This window comes from Elgaria multicarinata, chromosome 10 (assembly GCF_023053635.1).
Source record: "Elgaria multicarinata webbii isolate HBS135686 ecotype San Diego chromosome 10, rElgMul1.1.pri, whole genome shotgun sequence".
In the NCBI taxonomy this organism is placed as follows: Eukaryota; Metazoa; Chordata; class Lepidosauria; order Squamata; family Anguidae; genus Elgaria; species Elgaria multicarinata.
In genome coordinates this window covers 32,925,387-32,939,463 of record NC_086180.1, presented here as the reverse complement: position 1 = coordinate 32,939,463, position 14,077 = coordinate 32,925,387, and the positions used below count along the sequence as shown (strand labels likewise).

At 46.0% G+C, this 14,077-nt stretch overlaps 1 protein-coding gene across 8 annotated transcripts in view; it reads right to left on the bottom strand.

Annotated features, from left to right (window-relative positions):
* The window catches only part of UGT8 (UDP glycosyltransferase 8), a 59,513-nt gene extending 45,919 nt beyond the window's left edge, over positions 1–13,594 (bottom strand). Inside the window, exons 1-2 of one of the 8 annotated variants that reach the window (XM_063135317.1) lie at positions 12,750–13,594; positions 10,947–10,980 (exon numbers count right to left, since the gene is read on the bottom strand). Coding sequence is in view for 1 of the 8 variants with exons in the window: in XM_063135313.1 (XP_062991383.1) it covers positions 12,750–12,837; positions 13,385–13,432 (136 nt within the window). In the remaining 7 variants the exon portion in view is untranslated. Of the gene's footprint in view, positions 1–2,967; positions 2,985–10,946; positions 10,981–12,483; positions 12,534–12,749 lie in introns of those variants that run through there. The other 7 variants (XM_063135316.1, XM_063135313.1, XM_063135318.1 and 4 more) reach the window with 7 other exon arrangements.
* Positions 13,595–14,077: the final 483 nt, after the last annotated feature.

The window sequence follows — 14,077 nt, the reverse complement described above, 5'->3', positions numbered from 1 at the left end:
GCCATCTTGCGTCACAAAGACAGCCCCAATGTCAAAAGCATGTTAAGTGAAATTCACCAAAGGTGCCCAAATTTTCAGGGTGTTGAAAAATGAAACTGATAACTAGGAAATGGGATCTCCTACCTAGTAAAATTGTTCAGAGAGGGATCTGCAATCTCTAGAAAGATTTCCCCCCCAAAAAATACATTCAAGATGAATTTGGAAGGCAAAGTATCTGGAGGGATTTCAAGTAAACCAAGACAGCCAATGTAGTATAGTGTTTAGACAGCTGGACTGGGACTTGGAAGATCCAGGTTCTAGTCTCCACTCGGCCATGCGGTTCACTGGATGATTTTGGGTCAGTCATTGAGTCTCAGCCTAACCTACCTCACAGAGTCGTTGTAAAGATAAAAATGGAGAAGAGGAGGATCATGTAAGCTGCCTTGCATTCCTTGCAAGAGGTTGGGAAAGGTGGGATATAAATGGAAGAAAGAGAGAATATTGAAATACTACTGCATACTTCTAAGTTATCACTGGATTTTGCCGAAAGTAACAATACAGGCAAATATGTGGGCTGCATAGCTGAATTAAAACATTGAGCCTCACCAAGTTTTGGAAGACTGAGGTATATCAGTCCACGTAGCTTCTACCCAAACAAGGGTCACTGTGTGCCTGCTGACAAATCTCCTATCACACTGATGTGGTTAGCATGGTCACTGCTGCTCAAACAAGCCCACACATATTTGCCTGCTCAGAGATAAGACAAAGGACAGAATAAACCAGGCCGGACAGGAGGATATTTACTTTTCTTTGCAACAAGCCAAGCTACATCTCAAAGGGGTCTGGGTTTGACAAAACTGACTGTTCGTCCAACATTTTCAGCATTCAAAACAATTTAAATTCAAATATAACTTTTAAGCATAAAAGAATCTATGGGGTACATTCAATGCAGCAGGAAGCCCAGGCCAAGCAAGTGATTTAAAGTTAATCCTGTTGTATATATTGCAGCAGTACTAAGTGAGTTTGTGTGGACACATAATACATAAATATAGTGAAAGAGAAAATTAGGATGTCAATTCTTTAATTCTGCATTTTCTCTTTTTAACATGTTAAGTACATTACCTGATCTTTGTAGCCCACTTAAAAATTCCTAATGAAATCAATGAGCATGAATAACTGGAACCCAATTATTACCTTACCACAGATGTGCCTTTCTGCCAACACCAAATTATTTTTAATAACTTTCTGTAAGTCCTAAATATCATCCAGCTCCCATTATGGTCTTTTATTACCAATACACTATAAGAATGAGTGATCCAAAATCTCAAATTAAAAATGAACTGCAGAAATAACATTTTAGGCAAAACACATATTATTATGAAAGCACTACAATTTATGAGGGCTAAACTATTACCTTAGGTCAGAGATGAATACCCATATGATTTTACTAATGGGGCAAACAGCAGCTTGTAATGGAACTTACTTGAGGAGAATGGCACAAGGGCAACTAGTTAACACCCTCCCCAGTCCTGGTCCAGACTTCTACCATCAGCCCAATGTCAGGTTTTTAGCCTGTGTAAGTTTTTACTGGAACTAGGGACTTAAGAAGTGTTAATTGGGATACTCATCTCAAGGCTTTGGAAAGAGGCCAGGATACACAGGTGGAGGGTATCTGGGCAGAACAGCAAACTAGCTGATGCAATCCAGTGTTCACATTGCATGAGAACACTGTGATTGGTTCTCATCTGTATAAATATGTTATTGGTAATGAATCAGTGTGGAGAGATTTTGCTGGAGAGTTATTGTGTATTGTTCTCTGTATATATTTGTACAGTAAACTTAGATAAGTAGTTCAATGCTACTGTGTCTGAGTCTTCCTTCTTCATTGAACTATGGACAGAAGTTCGCAACATTGTCCAAGAGGTGGCAACAAAAACCGTCCCAAAAAAAAGAAAACCAAGAAGGCAAGATGGATGTCTGCTGAGACACTGGAAGTAGCCCAAGAAAGAAGGAAAGCAAAAGGCAACAGTGATAGGGGGAGATATGCCCAATTAAATGCAAAATTCCAGAGGTTAGCCAGAAGAGATAAGGAATTATTTTTAAACAAGCAATGTGCGGAAGTGGAAGAAGACAATAGAATAGGAAGGACAAGAGACCTCTTCCAGAAAATTAGAAACATCGGAGGTAAATTCCAGGCAAAAATGGGTATGATCAAAAACAAAGATGGCAAGGGCCTAACAGAAACAGAAGAGATCAAGAAAAGGTGGCAAGAATATACGGAAGATCTGTATAGGAAGGATAATAATATCGGGGATAGCTCAGACGGTGTGGTCAGTGAGTTAGAGCCAGACATCCTGAAGAGTGAGGTTGAATGGGCCTTAAGAAGCATTGCTAATAACAAGGCAGCAGGAGACGACGGTATCCCAGCTGAACTGTTTAAAATATTGCAAGATGATGCTGTCAAGGTGATGCATGCCATATGCCAGCAACTTTGGAAAACACAAGAATGGCCATCAGACTGGAAAAAAATCAACTTATATCCCCATAACAAAAAAGGGAAACACTAAAGAATGTTCAAACTATCGGACAGTAGCACTTATTTCACATGCCAGCAAGGTAATGCTCAAAATCCGGCAAGGTAGACTCCAGCAATTAATGGAGCGAGAATTGCCAGATGTACAAGCTGGGTTTAGAAAAGGCAGAGGAACTAGAGACCAAATTGCCAATATCTGCTGGATAACGGAGAAAGCCAGGGAGTTCCAGAAAAACATCTATTTTTGTTTTATTGACTATTCTAAAGTCTTTGACTGTGTGGATCATAACAAAATGTAGCAAGTTCTTGGTGGTATGGGGACACCAAGTCATCTTGTCTGCCTCCTGAGGAATCTGTATAACGAACAAGTAGCAACGGTAAGAACAGACCACGGAACAACGGACTGATTTAAGACTGGGAAAGGAGTACGGCAGGGCTGTATACTCTCACCTTACCTATTCAACTTGTATGCAGAACACATCATGCGACGTGCTGGGCTTGACGAATCCAAGGCTGGAGTTAAAATCGCAGGAAGAAACATTAACAATCTCAGATATGCAGATAACACCACTTTGATGGCTGAAAGTGAGGAGGAGCTGAGGAGCCTTATGACAAAGGTGAAAGAAGAAAGTGCAAAAGCTGGGTTGCAGTTAAACCTCAAAAAACCCAAGATTATGGCAACCAGCTTGATTGATAACTGGCAAATAGAGGGAGAAAACGTGGAGGCAGTGACAGACTTTGTATTTCTGGGCGCAAAGATTACTGCAGACGCTGACTGCAGCCAGGAAATCAGAAGACGTTTCCTTCTTGGGAGGAGAGCAATGACAAATCTTGATAAAATAGTTAAGAGCAGAGACACCACACTGACAACAAAGGTCCGCATAGTTAAAGCAATGGTATTCCCCGTAGTAACCTATGGCTGCGAGAGCTGGACCATAAGGAAAGCTGAGCTAAGGAAGATAGATGCTTTTGAACTGTGGTGTTGGAGGAAAATTCTGAGAGTGCCTTGGACTGCAAGAAGATCAAACCAGTCCATATTCCAGGAAATAAAGCCAGACTGCTCACCTGAGGGAATGGTATTAAAGGCAAAACTGAAGTACTTTGGTCACATAATGAGAAGACAGGATACCCTAGAGAAGAGGCTGATGCTAGGGAAAGTGGAAGGCAAAAGGAAGAGGGGCCGACCAAGGGCAAGATGGATGGATGATATTCTGGAGGTGACAGACTTGACCTTGGGGGAGCTAGGGGTGGTGACAGCTGACAGAAAGCTCTGGTGTGGACTGGTCCATGAAGTCACGAAGAGTCAGAAACGACTGAACAAATAAACAACAACTGGCCTTGAGCGATTAGGCACCCCAGCCGAAAGATGTGAGAACGGTTTGAAGAACAAAGGAGGGAGTGGGGAAGGAGGGAGGAAAATAAAGTATAAAATAGTTTCTGCCTGGGGCAAAAGGGCGGTTGTTGGCTGGTGAGGAGAGCGTGTGATAGAAACAAGGTGCTCTATGTTGGCAGAAGGTATATTAGAGTTAAGTTTTATTGTTAGCTGTTACTGGGTTCTTATGTTATGCATGTTTTTAAGATATTTTACTAAATTTGTCCCATGTATCCCTACCCTTTGTCTGAATAAAAGGTCTTAAACCTCACGTTGTGAGCTTGTGAGTGTCTGTGCCAGGGATCCGTGCTAAATCCAGTAAAAAACAGCTGGGGCACTGGGGCTCTCTCTTTTACATGGTGGGCAGCGCTGGGATTCGACACGGATTGGAAGGGCAAGACGCTGGTAAGGGAGAAGGGGCCTCACCACAGTGTAAACCTTCCAAGGGAACACTACACTCCTATGGAATTTCCTGGGAGTGAAGAGGGTAGTCTGTCTACAAGCAAGCACAGCAGTTAAGGGAAGCTACTTAGTTTGTTTGCAAGAGAGAAGCTTCTCTCAGGACCAATGACATGAGAATGGCTTTTGAGTCACTTCCTGAGCAGACAGGAAGAGGGAGACTTGATAGGTATAACTGAAACTTGATGGGATGACTCCCATGACTGGAATATAGCAACTGAAGGATATAACTTGTTCAAAAAGAACAGAAGAAATAGAAAGGGAGGTGGAGTTGCACTATATGTTAAAAATACCTATCCCTGCACAAAAATACAGGCGGATCAGACTGGGAGCCCCATCTGGATTAAAATAAATGGGGCAAGGAATAAAAAGAACATGATAATCGGAGTCTACTACCGACCACCCAATCAAGGAGAAGACGAGGACGAAACTTTTGAGAAACAAATTGCCAGTGTTTCAAGGAAGTGTTATGTAGTAGTGATGGGGGACTTCAATTACCCTGATATCTGTTGGGAGACCAATACTGCCAAAAGCGGCCCTTCCAAGAAATTCCTGACATGTGTGGGTGATAACTTTCTCCTACAGAAAGTGGAGGAAGGAACTAGAGGATCTGCAATCCTTGACTTGATATTGACCAATAGGGATGACTTAGTGGATAAAGTGGCAGTTACAGGAACTCTGGGGGAAAGTGACCACATCATACTTAAATTCTTGATTATGAAGGAGACAAAAGTTGAGTGTAGCCATACACGTACTCTGGATTTTAGGAAAGCTGATTTTAATAAACTCAGAACTATGATAAGTAAGGTCCCATGGCAAATGAGCCTAATGAGAAAAGGAGTGCAGGATAGGTGGGAGTATTTTAAAAAGGAAATTTTAAAGGCACAGTTACAAACAATTCCAACAAGGAGAAAAGATAGAAGACAACAGAGGAAACTAATGTGGCTCCACAAAAAGCTTAGAGATGACCTGAAAACAAAAAGGGATACATATAGGAAGTGGAAGGAAGGCCAGGCTACAAAAGAAGAGTACAGACAAGTGGCGCAGAAGTGCCGAAATGGCGTCAGGAAGGCTAAAGCTAAGAATGAGCTGAGATTAGTGAGGGATGCTAAAAGCAATAAAAAGGCTTTCTTCAGATATGTGAGTAGTAAAAGACACAGGAAAGAAATGGTGGTTCAACTGCTTAATGAGGATGGCAAATTGATAACAGATGACAAAGAAAAGGCTGAAGTGCTCAATTCCTACTTTGCCTCAATCTTCTCCCAAAAGCGGGTCTATGACCCCCCTGAAAAAAGTGAAGCAGAAGTTGAGGGGGCAGGATTACAGTTTGAGATTGATAAACAAATGGTCAAAGAACACCTAATTTCCTTGAATGAGTTCAAATCTCCAGGGCCCGATGAACTGCATCCTAGAGTAATGAAGGAGCTAGCGGAAGAACTCGCAGAACCTTTTCTATTATCTTTGGAAAATCATGGAAGACGAGTGAGGTGCCGGACGACTGGAGAGGGCCGACGTTGTCCCTATCTTCAAAAAGGGCAAAAAGGAGGAACCTGGGAACTACAGACCAGTCAGTCTGACATCCATCCCTGGGAAAATTCTGGAGCAGATTATAAAGAAGTCAATCTGTAAACACCTTGAAATCAATGCGGTGATCACTAGAAGCCAACATGGAGTTGTCAAGAACAAGTCCTGTCAGACAAATTTGATCTCATTTTTTGATAAGGTAACCTCCCTTGTGGACCGTGGGAATGCTGTGGACGTCATATATCTTTACTTCAGCAAAGCTTTTGACAAAGTACCACATGACATTCTGATTAACAAACTAGCTAAAAGTGGGCTAGATGGAACAACTATTAGGTGGATTCACAGTTGGCTACAGAATCGGACTCAAAGAGTATTTATCAACGGAACCTTCTCAAACTGGGGAGAGGCAACGAGTGGGGTACCACAGGGCTCAGTCCTGGGCCCAGTGCTCTTCAACATTTTTATTAATGATTTGGACGAGGAGGTGCAGGGAACGCTGATCAAATTTGCAGATGACACAAAATTGGGTGGGATAGCTAATAGGGGTGTGATCCGCTCCGATTAGGAGCATAGAAGCAGTAGCGGATTGGCCTGCTCCGCCTTACCCAGAGGCGGAGTAGGAGCGGACCGCGGACCCCTAGAAGCAAGGCGAAGAGAAGCGACCATTTTTTGGAGCTCCTAGTTCAGGCGGAGCGCTCCGGTCGCCATCTTGAAAACATTTTGCCATAGGATTGCATTGCGGCAAATAATCGCGGATAACTACGTTGTTTTTGAAGCTATCGTTCTGGAAATTCTTGTGCTCAGAGAGTCGTGGATGGGGGTCATTTTGAGACCACTCTCACCTCTCTGCGTCGTGCGGGTCGCGTGCTATATTTTTTTGAAAATCGGGTCAACCGCGCGGCTCAAACGGCGTTTTCGGCTTTTCGCCCATAGGATTGCATTGCGGAAAAGAATCGGGGATAACTGGGGGGGTTTAAGCTATCGTTCTGAAAATTCTTGTGCACAGAGAGTCGTGGATGGGGGTCATTTTGAGACTACTCTCAACTTTCTGCGTCCTGTGGTTCACGTGCAATATTTTTTTAAAAATCGGGGTTTGGGGTTTTTTTTATTTTTTTGGAAGCGATGACAGGCACATTCAACTCCCAATCCTGATGAGAATTGATCTCCTCAGAAAGCATCATCCTCCAATCCCAGCGTTGGAGGGGGGACTAAGGCAGACCCACCCTGAGAACTTTCTGTTTTGTGTCTCTTTGTGGGTTGGCGTTCGTGGAGGGAACACTTAGTTAGTTAGTGCTCCTGCTTTGGACTTTGGAGATAAATTAGGATAGATTTAGTTTGGCGCGTGTGTGTGTGTTTGTTTGCTTCTTTCTGACTTATAGCTTAGTTTGCCCTGTGTTTTTCCCTTACTTTGATTTAATATAAACTTTATTTTTAAATTTTGGAGTGTGTGTTTGGTTGGTTGGGTTGGTTGCCCCCCCCCCTTCCCTCTATTAAAGCCTGACTGTTCTGCTTTTGTGAAAGCTTTCTTTTGAAAGCATACACACACTTCTTGTCCCATTTCCCTACATTTATTAGTAATATTCTTAAACATATTTTATTATATTCTTTTACATATTCTTAGTAGTATATTAGTATATTCTCATACATATTATTAGTAGTATTCATATTTTATTCTTCTTATACATATTAGTAGTAGTGTTTGGTTGGTTCTTTTCCCCCCTCCCCTCTCTTAAATCCTGATTGTGTTTCCTTCTATCTTCTATATACCAAAAAATACCAAAAAATACCCAAAAAAAATTATTCTCTTTTTCTTCTCTGTGTAACTTGGACTGAGTGTGCTGCTTTTGTGAATTGCAACAGGCAGCCACAGATTGAGCATTTTGGGGAAAGCATACACACACTTCTTGTCCCATTTCCCTACATTTATTAGTAATATTCTTAAACATATTATTATATTCTTTTAGATATTCTTAGTAGTATATATATTAGTATATTCTCATACATATTATATTAGTAGTATAATATTTTATTCTTTTTATACAGCATACACACTTCTTGCCCCATTTCCCTACACTTAAACATATTATATTCTTCTTATACATATTCTTAGTAGTACCTTATACATATTATTAGTAGTATTAATATTTTATTAGTCATCATGAAAAGAGGAAGCAGGCGTGCTGAAAGCAGCAAGGCTCAGGCTGGCACCAGTAAGCAGGCTGCCTCTCCTCCTGTGAAAATCAAACGGGCAACTCCTTGGCTGACTGCTCCAAAACAGAAGCAGGACAAGCAGCAGGCAGAGCCACTCTCTTCTGCAACTTGTGCCCGGCGTTCTCTTTTTGAGGGTGGGAATGGGAAAAGTGCCCCTTTACAAGAGGCAGGTGGCATTAGAGGAGGAGGAGGAGTATCCCCAAGTCCTTCATTATCCTTTCAGCCCACGAGCCTGCTGCTGGACCTGTCCTCCTCCTCAGTGACCGACTCGCTGGGATGGTTTGCGTTTGCAATGCGTGACTAACTGCAGTGCTGGCTTAGAAACCAGCCATCCTGGCCTCACTTCCTTGTGCCCCCAGAAATGCCTGCTGCCTGCCTGTCTGTCTGCCCGCCTCCCCTGGGGTGCTGCTGTGGTGGGGCATCTGCCAGGACTGACTCCTCGCCTGCTCTGCCTGCCTCTCTGCCCGCCTGGTGCCTGGGAGATGGGCTTTGCGGTTCGTGCCCAGCACCCTCTGGCACGCTTGCTCCCAGTCGTCCTCCTCTGTGCCCCTCAATGCGTAACTGCTGGCTTAGAAAGAAACAACCAGCCATCTTTGCCTCACTTGCTCCTTGCGCCCGCTTACGGGTTGGTTTGCTATGCGTTAGTGCTCAAGTCATCCTTGCGGCACTACAATGCATGCTGCCTGCCTGCCTGCCTGCCTGCCTGCCTGCATTCCCTCCCTTCTCCCCTTCCCGCCTTGCAGGGATGGTGGATGTGTCTTGCTTTGACTCAGGGGAGAAGTCCTTCCTGCGCTCACTTAGACTTTATCAAGTTCAATAATCCCTTTTTCAAATGTGCAAGAAGATTTAGGGTTATCTCGTGGCATGTTGGGATTTCCTTGGAACTGGCCCCATTGAGCTGTCTGCAATTGCAACTTTAAATCCCTGACATACTGGAGTGCCCGATTTTCAAAACTTCCCCTAACATCAGGGGATGATGGGATTGCCTTGAAACTTGGTGTCCATGGGGACACATGGGTAAGCTGTCATGGGACCAAAGGATAGGTTTCTAACGTGCAAATTGACGTAGTTGTAGAATGGGACTTGATTTGGGGTGAGTTAAAAAGTTTAAGCCGCGCCAAAAATCAGGGGATGATGGGATTGCCTTGAGTGTGGGCATCCATGTGGACACATGGATAAGCTGTCCTGGTGCCGAGTTTGAGGTTTCTAACATGCAAATTGACGGAGCTATCCCAAGGGTCTGAATGGGGTGCCCGATTTTCAAAAATTCCCCAAAAATCCGGGGATGATGGGATTGGCTTGAAACTTGGCGTCCATGTGGACACGTGGATAAGCTATCATGGTGCCGAGTTTGAGGTTTCTAACATGCAAATTGACGTAGTTGTAGAATGGGACAATTTGGGGTGAGTTAAGCCGCACCAAAAATCAGGAGATGATGGGATTGCCTTGAGTGTGGGCGTCCCTGTGGACACATGGATAAGCTGTCCTGGTGCCAAGTTTGAGGTTTCTAACATGCAAATTGACGGAGCTATCCCAAGGGGTGTGAATGGGGTGCCCGATTTTCAAAAATTCCCCAAAAATCAGGGGATGATGGGATTGCCTTGAAACTTGGCGTGTGTGTGTACGCCCATGAGGTGTCATGGTGCCAAACGTGAGGTTTCTAACTTGAACCGAAAAAAAGTTGTTTACTTTTTTAGCTTTCAATGCAACCCTATGGGGGGGGAAAAACGGAGCTCCGATGCGGATCCGGAGCTCCGAGCGGAGCGGAAGTGGGCGGAGCGGGGGCGGAGCGGCCCGCTCCGAAAAATGGCGGATCTGCAAGTGAAGCGGAGCGGGGGGTCCGTGCACACCCCTAATAGCTAATACCCTGGAAGACAGAAACAAACTTCAAAGTGATCTTGATAGGCTGGAGTGCTGGGCTGAAAACAACAGGATGAAATTTAATAGGGATAAATGCCAAGTTCTACATTTAGGAAATAGAAACCACAGGCACAGTTACAAGATGGGGGATACTTGGCTCTGCAATACTACTAACGAGAAGGATCTTGGAACTGTTGTAGATCGCAAGCTGAATATGAGCCAACAGTGCGATATGGCTGCAAGAAAGGCAAATGCTATTTTGGGCTGCATTAATAGAAGTAAAGCTTCCAAATCACATGAGGTACTGCTTCCTCTCTATTCGGCCCTGGTTAGGCCTCATCTAGAGTATTGCGTCCAGTTCTGGGCTCCACAATTCAAGAAGGACGCAGACAAGCTGGAGCGTGTTCAGAGGAGGGCAACCGGGATGATCAGGCGTCTGGAAACAAAGCCCTATGAAGAGAGACTGAAAGAACTGTGCATGTTTAGCCTGGAGAAGAGAAGATTGAGGGGAGACATGATAGCACTCTTCAAATACTTAAAAGGTTGTCACACAGAGGAGGGCCAGGATCTCTTCTCGATCCTCCCAGAGTGCAGGACACGGAATAATAGACTCAAGTTAAAGGAAACAAGATTCCAGCTGGACATCAGGAAAAAATTCCTGACTGTTAGAGCAGTATGACAATGGAATCAGTTACCTAGGGAGGTTGTGGGCTCTCCCACACTAGAGGCATTCAAGAGGCAGCTGGACAAGCATCTGTCAGGGATGCTTTAGGGTGGATTCCTGCATTGAGCAGGGGGTTGGAGTTGATGGCCTTGTAGGCCCCTTCCAACTCTGCTATTCTATGATTCTATGATATTCAATAAAACATGTCACCATTGGCCGACTGGGACTCTAGACAAGCTGTTTTGCATTGGCTGCAGAAGAAAGAACATAGGGTATGAGACAGGCCAAAAGCACAAGAACAAGAGTACTTTAAGGGTATTTACAAGGGTGTGACAAAGCATTACCTGCCTAAAGATGAAAGGTGAAGAAGAGGAGTTTCTGTCCAAAAAGAAAAACAGTTGTTTTTTAGAATGGTTTGGGCATTTGCTTTATGAGAACTGAGCACATTCTACCCTTATACAATTTGAGTTACTTGCCACTCCTGACTTTGTCTATTGTTAAGTTCTTAATAAACACATACATATAACACATAGCTTCTCTCTTATTCTTTTCACCACTTTTTCCAACTGCACATTATCAGATTTCCAACTGCACATATTTTTTCCAACAGCACATTTTGTGTCCAACTGCACACTAAAAAAATCCTTGGACTTTTCACTCCTTTCTTCCTCTATTGGCACTATCTATTGTAAGACAGAGAGGCTTATTTATTTATATTTATTTATTAAATTCAGAGGTCCCAGAAAGATGCTCTCCTTTCAGCTTGGGCCTAGGGAGGGCTATCCTATCACTTCTTAACAGTAGTCTTTCACTCTGATACGACCCCCATTCCTTCCAGGGAGAACAACCATCCGCGCACGAAGTCTCTCTTCTGCCCCAATGAAGTTACCCTCTTCCTGAAGTTCCTCTTTTTTATTTTCCACAGACACTGTTCTACACGCTGGTTGCCTCTACTTCCCTTAGTAACTTTTGTTTATTTATTTATTTTATTTATAATATTCATATACCACTACCCATTGAAAATTTCAGAACCATGTACAAGATTAAATAAAATAAAAACAGAATGAAACACGTTAAAAAAGATTTTAAAAGAACCCACCAGCATCCTCACCGACTCTTTCTCTTCCCTAGAGAAGCTACCGCCACCTCAGCACACGATACAACACAACATTCATACGTTTTCTTCCTTCCTCAATCCCCTTCTTCACCCTGGAGGCCTCAATTTCCCTCATGGGGAAAACTCTCACTACTCAAGGGCCCGAGCCCTTCCTTGAGCCCTTTCTATGAAGCCCTGCCTCGCCCCGCAGGCTCTCCCGCGCTTGGCTACTTCTTCCTACCCCTCCAGAGAACTTCGCCTGACCCCTACAGGGCGCCAGGCACGGACTTGCCCGCCCACTACGGTGGGCGGGTTGGGATGTTGAGGATCGAGCCCGGGGAAAGGAAGAACCAGGAACCAGCTAACGGCTCCCCTGGGCCACACTCCTCCGAATTTCCTCGCCCGTGGCTTGGGAACAAGGCGCCCTTGCCAAAGCTCCTCTCTGAGCCAAGTTAGGTGGTCAATATGATTTAGAAGGTGACGAGGGTACGCGCGCGCGCGCGCGCACATACACACACACACACACACACGTAATCACACTCCTGGCCAGGACAGTGAGGTGTCTGTTCCTCTCCCCTTCCCCCCCCCCCGAACCACAAGACCACCGTGCCCAAACCGAAAAGGCTCCTCTCTCTCCTCGCCCCGTCGGCGTCCTCACACACCCCTCCCGTCCCCTCCGCAACTAACTCCTCATCCATCCCTCAACGCGCCAATTCTGAAACTACCCACACCGCTCATAGGAGGGATTCCACCCCTACCTCCCAGCCCCGCTCTCTCGACTTCACGCACCCGTCAAATCAAGCTTCGAGCGCACCGGGCGCCTCCAAGCTTTCTTCGACCCTTCTCGCTCCAGCACGCTTGACCGGGCGCGCGTGCGCGTACCCACACATACACGCACAGCACGCACGCCCCCATTTCACGCACACCGCGCGCGCGCGTAGCTCCTTCGCCAACTTTCCCACCTGCCCGCCCGCATCTCTTTAGCACCCATGTCACCTTCAACATTCCGCCGTCACCTCTTTGCCCTGGTGGCGCGCTCGCGCTCTCTTACCTCGCTTCAGGAACGGCTCCCCTGAATGGCTTTCTGACGTTAGAATTATTCTTTTGGTTCCTCGCGGCGATATTTTCCACCCGTTCTCCTAAATGGACAGGAGGAAAAGGCTCTCTCTCTCTCTGCCTCCAACCCGCGGAGGCGGCGGCGGCCGTCCCAAGAGAAACCGCAGCTTGCCCTCCCTCCTCCGCTCGCTCTCGCTCTCGATCTCGCTGCCTGCTTCTCCCCACTCCACCCCACCCCTTCAGCGTCTGCACCTGCTGCGGGACTCTGCTGCCGCCTCGGCGCTTGGGGAGGATGGCTGGAAGAGGGCTGCAACTCCAGGCGCCCTCAGCTTCTCATCACTTTCTGCTGCCTCAATTTCTTCCTCTTCCTCCTCCTCGTCCTTCTCCTCCTCGTCGTCCCTTGACTTCAGAACTTAGCCCTCAACATCAGCTGTGCGCATGGACCGTTATTGACATTGAGATCCTGAAGCACACTTGCCACCACTACGCGCTCCGCCAGCAAAAGCTCCCAGTAGAGAGACGGGAAGGTCAGGCGGCGGCGGCGGCGCTGCTGCTGCGTCTCCTCGCAGGTCTCTCCAAGAGGAGATCCTTTCCCCTTCCCCCCGCGCTCAGTGGCCAACGGGCACCTACCGCTGGCGTGCACTGACCAGGCTCCCAGCGCAGCAGGGATCTCTCCATGGGGCAGCCCTTGTCCCCACCTCCCAGCAGGCGGGTCCCAGCCTCCTTCCCTCCAAGCAGTCCTGGCCACCTACAGAGAGGCGCCCTCCGGCAGGAGGAACCCAGCAAGTGGCGCCTGTGAATGAGGCTCGGGAGAAAGGGCCACACAAGAAAGGACCAGCCGCGGCTGGTTCGGAAAGGTGTGCCACAGACTGGGTTGGGCGCCCTGGGCTCCAATCGCTGTGGCGACAGGGCGGGCATTTATCCTCTGGGCTTGCAAAAGCAGGGAAAGGGGCGGATGGGTCTGCTGGTTTCAAGATGCAAAGTGTAGATTTGCATCTTAGTACACTCACCGAAAACTGGATATCCGGAGCATCTTGGTGCAGCAGGCGCACAGGGCAAAAAGAGGCAGCTGCTCTCTTTAATCCTAGATCCAATGAGATTTCACCTCTACAGTGCCAAAGTGCACTGCAATGGAGCTGTGCCTGGCTCCCAGTGTGTATTCCCCATTCAACATCCCAAGTAGTACTGATTTCACAGATCTACCTTGTGAAATCTAAACTGACACATTAATAATATTTTTTTTCATGTGTGTGATGAATGTGCAAGATGTTCATCCAAGGCATTCTCAGTGAGTGACAATGCCCTCGGGCTGCCTTAGATCAT